General features: G+C 37.5%; 1 protein-coding gene across 1 annotated transcript; it reads right to left on the bottom strand.

Moving 5' to 3' along the window:
* Positions 1-2,323: 2,323 nt before the first annotated feature.
* Positions 2,324-10,070, bottom strand: sms (spermine synthase). The gene is made up of 11 exons (XM_028032121.1): positions 9,904-10,070; positions 8,811-8,931; positions 6,636-6,723; positions 6,424-6,488; positions 6,142-6,317; positions 5,717-5,871; positions 5,374-5,463; positions 4,847-4,961; positions 4,664-4,743; positions 3,733-3,848; positions 2,324-3,610 (listed from the first exon to the last, which is right to left on the bottom strand). Exons 1-11 carry the CDS (start codon positions 9,947-9,949, stop codon positions 3,580-3,582), a joined length of 1,083 nt encoding a protein of 360 aa, XP_027887922.1. The 5' UTR covers positions 9,950-10,070; the 3' UTR covers positions 2,324-3,579.
* Between the last annotated feature and the right edge of the window lie 1,223 nt (positions 10,071-11,293).

The following is an 11,293-nucleotide window of genomic DNA, read 5'->3' as shown; positions in this document are numbered from 1 at the left end:
GAATCTAATATAAAAAACGGTGCAGATGTATCTGTATGGCATAGAATACATTTGTACATTTGTTAAGAGATGTTCTACGTATTTATTTCTGGTACGAAAGCATTGACCATCATATTCCAGGAAGAAATGTAGAGAAGAGTAAATCTTAAGTGATTACAGTAAGATATAAAATATACAGGTGATAGACGAAACATAAGTCTGTAGCAGAACTAAAAAAAAATTTAAATCAAAAACTACAATTAGTGAGGAGAACTGGGATGAATCCTTCAAATAATAAAAGACGTCACCTAAGCCTACATTATTGTCAGCATCATAAAAATAGCTGAGCATGGTGATAAACGTAGACATGGCTGTAATGGGCCAGGAAGATTCTGTTTTAAACTGGACCGATGCTAATCGAGGGCTAATAGTAGCTTAGCTAACGTAGACATGAGCTATTGCTAACATAGAAGGGCGAGAACTTTGGGTCGAACTACTTGAAACGTAAAACGTAATCTGAAATAATCTAACAAATACGCATTACAACGGTCAGGAAAACGTGCAAATTTTAACATCCACTAACTTCGGACGGTAAACCACGAACACGATCACTCGGCTGACCCGCCATTCTCTTGTTTCTTCTCTCAGTTTGAATGAAGGCTTTTCCCAGTCAGAGCGGAATAAACTTCCGCCACCTAGTGGTTGAATTTTTTACCCAAGTAATTACAGTTGAATAGGTCCCAAATGCGGATTCATATATAAACAATCTTATAGTATTAAAAAGTAGACGTGGGTGTAATGACATATGTATTTTTCTCTCACAAAAATATGTCTAAGCCACGAGACAAGTAAAGAGAGAAATATGTATTGAACTGTGGAAAAAAGAAACAGTTCCGAAGAAAACTCAGATGTCCCAGCTTTTACTAGCATGTAAACGCACCATCTACACACAAATCTTGGAGCTTCCACCGAGGCGTGAAATGAGTCTCAAAAATAGTTGTGCACTCGTAACCGGATTTGTGTGTAACTGCAGTTTTGTGTGTGCGTACCAGGTGATTTGTGTGTACTTTTTCAACATGTATTTTATTTTTAAGGTTTACAAATCCTGTTACGCACGCACAAATCCTGTTACGCACACACAAATCTTTTTACGCACGCACAAATCCTGTTACGCACGCACAAATCCTGTTACGCACACACAAATCTTTTTACGCACGCACAAATCCTGTTACGCACGCACAAATCTTTTTACGCACGCACAAATCCTGTTACGCACGCACAAATCTTTTTACGCACGCACAAATCCTGTTACGCACGCACAAATCTTTTTACGCACGCACAAATCCTGTTACGCACGCACAAATCTTTTTACGCACGCACAAATCCTGTTACGCACGCACAAATCTTTTTACGCACGCACAAATCCTGTTACGCACGCACAAATCCTGTTACACACGCACAAATCCTGTTACGCACGCACAAATCATTTTACGCACACACAAATCTTTTTGACACTATTTTCACTCCATCAGATTGACCTGTCTTTTTGTCAGTTGTCTTTTTTTTTGGCAAATATTTAACTTCGGTCATTCATATTTCAGCTGTTTATTAATATGACAGAACTTTTTGGATATATGTGTCTCAAATCATTTTACGCACGCACAAATCATTTTACGCACACACAAATCTTTTTGACACTATTTTCACTCCATAAATCTGAGTCATGTTGGTCAACTGACTTCACAAGCTTTCTATACTGCTGCTGGTGAAATCACAAACACTGAAAAATGGTGGATAAATCACTCAAATCTCTCTTTACCCGCTTGTTAACAAAATAATAGAAAAACATAGTAAATCCTAGAATTGTCTATAAAGTTTAATGTTTCAGACAAGTTTAAGTTTTGTTGGATCGAACTTAAGTCTGTCTGCTGAGAAACCGCACTATGCTTCAGACATTTTGTGTGCCAGAAACATCTGGAGCGCGGTGCCGTCTTCAGGCTAACCTTAACAACCGCAAACACACCAAACGATTTCTCTGTGCATCTTACAATTTCACTGAAAATATCAGAAGAAAACGGAAGCACAACAGAAGCTAAGCGAAGCAGGACAACATTGTGAAGTTCCTGTCTGCAAAAAAGCTGCAGCCAGGACAGAACGACTTGGCTTTGTTAAGAGGCTTATTATATCCATTTTTTATGTTTATTTCAGCATTTCTTCACATAAGTGTAAGCAGTGAGGCATCCAGTTACAATGCAATGTGTGTTGCAACATATTTACTCGACAGCTCCAAATATTTGATATTTTTTGCTATAAATATGAAACTTAAGGAAAAAAAACAGAAACCATTTCCCCCAAAACTCTTTAATTGTAGATGGTCAAACAGTTTCAGAACAGCATTTGGTGAGTTTGTAATGAATAAATAAATGTCCCAGAGCGTCCATCTAATGGGCTGTGTACTGTATATATATGTAAGCTACATTCACAGTCCTCAGCATGCACCCAATATACTTATCAGGAGAAATCAAAGATGCTAAAAACAGAACATAAAAAACCAGCACAAGCACAACGATGGCAACAATGAGGAGGAATAATTTCCCTTTTAAGCACACCTGGACTACAACACTTAGCATTCACTGGGGATGAACCACACTGCCTGGATATAACACTGAAAGAGATGCATCGTATTTCAGTGGCAGAAACAAAAGGAGAAAAAAACAAACTTAAAAACAACTTACATCAGGCTCACAACTCAAGGTTTAAAATAAGAGTACACGCATATGGTGGGCAAAGTTGCCACATTGTCAGTGTACCAGATCAGTGTTTATAAATTGTAAAAGTTTCTTCAGAAGACATGCAAGTCAGGGTCAAATCTAATAACACAAAAATAGTTGCAGCAAACAGTGATAAAACAATCAAAACCTAAGGAGCAGGAGAAGGATTCGATGGCATTGATAAAAAATATTATTCATGTGCACCTTCAAATAAGATCAGACTGAATTTACAGCAACCTTTGCATGTTCCCTTTCACATTAACCGGCTTAAAATAGGGTGGAGTGTTTCACCATCACAAAACAGAAGTTTGCTGGTTTCGCAATGGATACACTGAGGTCTGCCTATTCCCTCCAAGTTTTACTTCACCGGGATGATCAAGCTTAAGAACAGAGCATTAAGATGAGGTCTCAACCCCAAGCAGCCCAATTCCTTCAGACTCTGACGAAACTCACTGTATTAACTCAAGAAAATAAACATACACAGCAATGATGTTCTCATTCGGTAAATCAGCTTCATAAACCTTAATAGTAAACCTGTTTATATCCAAGAAGAGCCTGAAAGTTGGATGTAATCACAACTCGTCACCTGAGAAGTAGTCTCTCAGCACGTTGGCAGTTATTAACAGATACTTTTAAGATCGATCTATGTTAATGGTTGGTGTAACAAACCTTACGAACAAGTCAGTAACTATTTAATAAACATTTTCCAAGCCTTCCGTGTTCATGTCATGTTCAGTCTGACCACACATTCAAGCCTAAGTGAAAAGCAGAAGGGAATTCAAACGTTCACATTCCAGCTGCTTGGAATCTTAGAGAAAACTGGAAGTCTTCACTTCTTCCATGCAGTGTAGAAAACCCATCTGAAAGGATGATTAAGGGCTGCCAACAAAAAGAGTCTTTTCAATATTAAGTGTTTTTATGACATGTTGATCTGCATGTCATCATTTAAACCCATGGTTGGGGGGGTAAAAATAAAGGATACTGCTCCAGGTAGGAGGGTACGCACACCACCTCTTTTCGGAAATCTACAGGACATGAGAGCCTTCCCAGCTGTTCTTCATATAGACTCAGCGCCTCTTTCAGATTCACGCTGTTACCCTGATGGAGTAAAAATGGAAGAGAAAAAAAAGTTACGATGCACATATAAAAAAAAAAAAAGTTTACTGCATTCTATCTCCATCGGTATCAGCTGATATATTACTCATTTTTCAATTTATCAGTATCGATCCGATAAATAAAACTGGGCCGATATTAGCAACCGATATTTATTTCCATCTTGTTGCCATTTGAATGCAGGAGTTTGGTTATGTTATTTGTTTCGTCATGTGACAGTATTGGTGATAACGAGGAGGATTGTGGGAGTTTAACTGAAGAGGAGAAACGGTGGTGAATTGTGTGTGGTCTTTTTCAAGCTGTCAAAAAGGTTGTGAAATATATCAGTAAAACTTTATATCAGTGCATCCCTACTTTGAAGTATTACTCTTTGAAGTTAATACTTCATTTGTAAAATTGCCTGACTATGCTTGGGAAAACCCCCCAGCATGAAGTCAACATACATTGGAACAAATTATTATTTTTGGGTTAAGGTCTGAAGGCTCTGTTTGGATTGCATTGTGTTGTTCATATGATTTTAAACAACCCTGAATCTTCACCATTATGCTTGAAAGTTGGCTGGTTGGTTTTTGTCAAACATGTTTACTGTGTATTATGGAACGTAATATCACTTGTTTTCCAATTGTTATAATCATAACAAACAGAAAAGTCTTTAGACATCCATTTTGTAATTTGGAGCAAACTTGCCAGTTTCTCTTACATTATCTTTTGACAAAGCTTTCAGACTCTTTGATAAGCTTAACTGCTTCATTGGCAGCTTCACTCTAAACTCTGCAGATACTGCAAAAAACCCAACTGACCTGTGTAAAGTATTTCCCCTTGGGGTGCAGGACGCGCACTGACAGATCTAAGATGAGACGTAGAAATTCCCACATAGAGTCTGCAAAGAGCACACAGTTTCAGAGAAAAGACTAAACACGACTTCTCTATTTTATGCATATGTTGCCACAGCTTGTGCAATGAATTAATGGATATACAGAAACCTTCTTCTGGTGAAGTAGATATTGGGATTGCAGTGAGGTCATTAATTACATAATCAAATGTTCTTCCTTCCTGGACATACTTCTTCAGCAAGGGGACACAGTCTTCAATCAGAATCTGCAATTCACAACACATGTTGATGACAGTAAAATCTTTGACATTTACTTTTAGGTATTTAACATTCAGAAAACTTTTACTGTAAAGCACCTCGGTCAGCATTTCCTGTTTTTAAACGCAACAACATGCGTACACATAAAAATCAACATTTAACATTGAAAGCATCTTCGGCATATATAAACCAGGTAATGCACAATCATCTGGTTTAATACAAACAGCAATAAATACATTATTGTTAAAACAAATTTATATTCAAAGTTAGTTACACCCTAGTTATTAAACAATGCTAAATAGAATATTTAAACTAAAGAAGCAAATAATAAAAACATTACTTGTACCAAACTCTATTTTGCATCACAGTTGTGAGATGGCAATGAATTTTCCCCAATAGATCATTATTTTCCCAACTCACTTGGTAACAATCGCCCCTCAGCTTGTCCAGGGTATTCCCACAAGTCCTCCTCATGTACATCTTGCATCCATCGATCACCTTCTGGTCAATGTGCATGCCTCGTCAAGGAGGAGTCAGGTTAAGTAAGTAAGTAAGTAAGTAAGTAAAGTTTATTTATAAAGCGCTTTTCACAGACATAAAATCACAAAGCGCTGCACAATAGAAATCAACCTTAAAAACCATACAAAACACAAAACCAACAAAAGAATATTAATCCTTGCAATATTTCCATGTTAAGATGTCGACTTACTTTCATTTTGGGTGTTAAAGTCAGAAAAAACAGAATACAATCTCAGAAGGATATCTCCACCATGGTGACCATCTTTGGCTTTTGTTTGACCAGTTCGGCGAGGATGCCTCCATCACCTCCTCCTAATATCAGCACCTCCTTCCCTGCATAATTCTCTCTTCCATTACCTGTGATGGCTTGTGTGTACGCCAAATCACTTTCTGCCAGGTCTGCAATGACAACATAACATTTACACATCAGTTATGTACAATTATTAACAAATGAGATGCAGTTTTGTGCAAAGCTATCCTCAGTGAAGCTGAAGTTACCAATAATAGGCACATTTGTCCACAATGAAAAATACTTTTATTAATGAACAGAAATATAACATAAAGTGTCCATTTGTCCCGTTTGTTGCCTTCTATTAACATTTTTTAAAAAGTAATCAGATGTCTAAATGAGCTTTCTTGTGTGTACTAGTTTATTATATAAATACTTACTGACATCTCCATCAAGGACTAGGATATTTCCATACTGCCTTGAGTGCAATATCTTTATGTTTTGGTATGCAGAATCTTCTTCATAAACCACTTCATCAATGTCATACTCCACCAGTCTGCCATCAGCTGTGGGCCAGTATCGGTCAACTTTTGCTCCTCGTACCAAGACTGGAAGCCTGGAGGGAAAATGAAAATAATAAGTTACTACAGGACAGATCCTTGATGAAATAAAGTCTTCAAACATCCAAAATGGAGACACATCATGAGAACCAGGACCCTTACCTTTTAATCCTTGTAATATTTCCATTTAACAGAACTTTTAACTTCTTTTCCAGTGCATTTAAAAGCTGTGGAGGAAATGAAAAAAGAAAGTCTGTGCACAGCTGTTGTTCACATCAAGTCTTGCTTTTTAAACTGTACGCCATGACAAGCTTGAAGTACAGTAATTTAATAATGGAAATTCCACGTTTTTTGTTTTGCTTTTGATCACTTACATTGTCTAGCTGTGCAATGTTGTCATCTTCATGACACTGCAGATCGATGGTGACCAACCCATGGGAGTGCACACGCAGAACAACGAGCCTGGTAAACAAGATTTAATAATGCAAAGTTATAAAACCTTTCATTGTTGAGATGATACTCCACCCATAACATAAAACTACGTCTAACCCCACTTCTATTCCAACAGAGACAACAATTTTTACTTCCAATTCAGGGAACAGTAGCCTGAAGGTTTAAATTCAAACATTCACACTGGACTAACCTTGCTTGCCACTAATGCAATCAGTTGATTTAAGAAAATATCTAAAGTAAATGTAAAACCAAGATTCCTCTCAGTTTACCTTTCAATTTCTGAGCATACCCTCTAAAAGAGGAGGGCTCAAACATCACTAAATCCTGTTCAGAGTAAAGGATTTCATTCACAAAGAATACTTTAAATGGTACTTTTCAATTCTGATTCAAAAGTTGGTCAAATACCCAGTGACAAAAACAGATTGAGCATTTAACCTGGGCTGATGTTGGTTCTGAGAAAGAATCAGTTTAAATTTCCACAAAGTGAGAGCCAAGTCAGAACCACTTTAAGAAGGAGTTAAACAATTTTTATTGCAAGATTTATTAAGAGCACTTATTTGTTATGAAGTAACAAAAAAAGTGCTGAACTGAGACAGAAGCAACTGTCAAACAGAGCCAAATACTGCACATCATTGGAAAGCTCATTTATCGATATTATTTAACAATAATAGTATGTTTTTTTTATCTTAAAAAATGGATATTCAAAGCAACACAATGACTCAATATCTCAGGCAGTCATAATAAATCAGCACAGTAAGTTGCGTATCCAAGCGAGACTTCTTACTTTTGGTCACCAGATGGTACCAAAGAATAGCATGTTGAAAATTATGAGGAATAAAACTTAATTCACCTTCACTAGACTCACTGACCTAATTAAACTGTGTAATGCAGATGTTAAAATAAATTGCTGCCAACTTGTTCTTGGTTTAAAATTTGACGGATTAGAAACGAAAATAAGCTCTGGAACAGAGATTGCGTTAACCGAATATTTTTCGTATTTGACCGTTTTTTTTGTTTTTTTTAGATGACGGGAAAATTTGGAGCCCGTAGGTCATTTTGACAGGTTATAATTAACACCCTTGACTGGTGCACATGCGCAGACCTTATAGACTTTACACAAAGAGTTAATCGCAGAAGAAACTAAAATCAATCAATAAAAAATCCTTGAATATCGTCTCATGGACACTGAACTAAATGCATCTTTCTGACCAGGAGCTGACAGCCTGTTGCAGAGTTATGGACCGGACGCTTTCCAAACCTTTGGTAGAAATGGCGCCTTTAATTCTAGTTCAGAATGCAACATTGTGTTAATCTATCTATAGTCTAAACAGAGGAGCTGGCAGTTTATCTTGAGGAAATAAATAATGGTGAAGACGTTATTTAGACCGCAACATGCGTAGTGCACTGCGGCTGCACAACCAATGCGGGCTCCGCCGCTGAGAAGAATTAAACTTAACTCATCCTGCGGTTTTAACAAACGGAGCCTTTTTTTGTTCACATTACCCTCCCGCACCCAGAAGGAGAGCGGCGCTCAGGACAAGCGTGACAAACGTAACATTTGTTTGTTTTGGAGAAGCAAAACCAGGCAAAAAAAAAATCCTCATAAAAGCGCACGTCCGGACCGCACACAGGGTAAAAAAACTTGCAGAGTTCAATGGATCAGGCAGATCTAACTGACTGATGAACTAGCGCAGATTTCTCTGCAGATGCGGACCAGGAGGAATTTGTGACGCTGTGCGTTCAGGACAGTGAAGGGTTGGTAATTAAAGTGGAGTCTTTAATTTAATTTATTATAAGTTATTGGGGCCACAGTGATTTTTGTCACTGCAGACAAAAAAGTTAGATGCGTTTATCTGCTTTATGTGTGATGGGATCTGGTTTCGGTTAAACTACGTGAATATTAACTAAACCGCATAAAAATGCGGCTAAGTATAGCCTATGTTAATATGACTATAATTTAATGGGTAAAAATAGAACATGACCGATTTATTTTAATACTCGGTCAAGATGACGGAGAACAAAAAAGTCCAGCGCGACCTCTGCTCTGGATACCTCAGCATCAGTGTCATATACAGTTGCTTTCTTGCTTTGCTTACCGCCCATTCTTGCCAACAAATGTAGCCAGATATCCATGCCCATTTGTGTCATGGATAGTCTCTGACAGCTCCTGCTCATGAAATATGGACAGCAGACCAGGCACTACAGAGGTTGAGTCGACTTGAGATAGACAGAAACAGAAAGATGGAAAACAATGGAGAAATTATAGCAGTCTGGCACATTAATAAAGTCACATCTGAATCGGTAATAATTGAATACCCTTTTTGTCATAGATAGATAGACTTTTCAATTACAGGTAAACAGTTACAAAAGATTTTTTTTTTTTTTTTTTTTGCAGGTTTAAATTTATGCCGTCCTTATTTTATAACTAACTCACTTATAAAATAATTATCTCATGGTACATGTTTTTTCAATTGCCGGGCATATTAAAGCCAGCCGTATGGCTAATGTCACTTAAGTTAAGAATAATTGTACATAATTTGTATTTCATCTATAAAATACCATGCGTAGGTTTTATCAAAAATTATATAAAAGGGTCTCCTAAATGTACTTTAGTAATAAATATATTATTTTAAAAATCTGGGGAAAAATATTTCTAATATCTTGAATTTAAAATTGTCCATCAATAATAGCACAATGGCAGGTTATTATTTTTACTTTTTAATATAGTCAATTGTTGTGACATTGGTACCTGTAAATGTTTTTTTAAACAGCGAGGTTTTGGGGTCAGCAAAACTACAAAAACAGCGGAAGGGGGACTACTTCCTCTGCGACAGCGCAGAATTGAACATGCTTTATTCACATTGTTAGCAAGACGAGCATCGAGCCGCTGACCAGTGCCTCGGAAATTTGCGAGGAAAATCCCCCATAACATTCAAGTGCATAACAGGCAGCAGCATATAAACGTAAAAATGTTTGTCCACAATAACTTTAACCTTCAAACCAAAATGTACCGAACATGCTCGAGCTAAATTCCGTCTAAATCACTCCCAACCTGCAGTTTTGAAGGGCAATTACAAAATAGCAAGTCAATATTAGCTGCTCAGCCGGCTAGCTAACATGCAGCCTGGGTGCAGGGGCCGTACGCTGAATAAACACGCAACTTCTGGAGACTTTTCCCAAGCATCTTACCCGGCGTGGAGAGATTAATGTCGAGAGTATAATGTCGCACTGCCATGTCTCGCTGCAACCGACATCCATGCCTGGGATAGCAGGCTGCGAATACTTATCTGCAGAGACAGAGGGAGGGCCCAGCTACCACTGCTGCTGCCGCGACGCACCACAGTCAACCAGAGAGGCGGGGCCAGACTGTGAGAAACAGCAAATACACGTTTTTAGGACTTGCACTACAGCGCTTAAAACAAATATTTTTTTAAAAATTAACTAGAGCACAAACATCATTATGTTGTAATGTCGATCTTTGCAAAACACTTTTTGGAAGTTGTTTTAGATAGTACATTTAGAAAATAGTAAGTGCAGAGTGTTTTTTTTGGCCTGTTAGAAAACATTCACAAGATGTCAGAAGAAAATGCAAACATTAATCCTGACTATAGGTTTTCAACCTTAAGAGTAAAGACGGAATTCTCTATAAGGTATAATTACTTTGTAACAGATGTTTTATAAAGTACATTTTTTTTGTTGATTCGTTTTTCTTCACGTGCATCTTAACATTTTGTACGTTAAATTAGAGTATATCCTCTCAAGGCAATTTACAAGACAGGTAGAAATTCTGATGTGATTGCAATTTCCTTCTGAGGATATTTTATTGTAGTCATTTGTGGATAACAGGTGCGAATATATTTAATTAAAAAATTGAGAAACGGTGAGATCTCTTTTATGAAAGAGGTAAAACAGGTGAAGAGACATCCCTGTAATCTTCCCTGTTTTCTTCAGTTTGTAACAAATTTTTCATCTTTGTTTTAAATCTGACAATGACTCTGACTGAGGCATTTCATCTACATGTGAACAAGCAATGTGTGCTTGATGTTCTGCTACTTACTCCCTAGAGGCATACAATATGTCACAACCCCATGTACATGGGGGAAAAAATTACTTTCAATTTTGGATTTTGGGTTTTCTCAGTGAAAGTGAAAGAACACGTTTTCTCAGTAACATAACATGTGCATTTGTTCCCAGTGGACAAGTGTGTCATCACAGACAAATTGAAGCTTTGCGAATTTACAGACTGGACTGTGAAGAAGGGTCAAAAGTGCATGCAGCTAGATTTATGTGTGAGCCTATTGTATTTCTTACCCTTGCTGGAATTTAGGGAGGGTTCAGAGATGCCTGAAGTATGACATAGAAATAAGGATGGAGTTCTCTTCGAGGTTCAAGGTTTGGTCTTTGTCAGTATTCTAATAGAAGAGTTACAATGCTGTTTGTCTGAGCTGGAGATGATGGTTCCCAGATCTCTGAGGAAAATCTGAAATGTGACACCTCCAAGTGTTAACCCTGGTGTACTAGATAGTAACGTTTGTTGCCTTGTTAGAACAGACTGAACAGACTCCGAGCGCTTGTAACA

This window comes from Xiphophorus couchianus, chromosome 11 (assembly GCF_001444195.1).
Source record: "Xiphophorus couchianus chromosome 11, X_couchianus-1.0, whole genome shotgun sequence".
NCBI lineage: Eukaryota > Metazoa > Chordata > Actinopteri > Cyprinodontiformes > Poeciliidae > Xiphophorus > Xiphophorus couchianus.
Note: the sequence above shows the minus strand (reverse complement) of the source record. Positions and strands in the feature narration are given on the sequence as shown.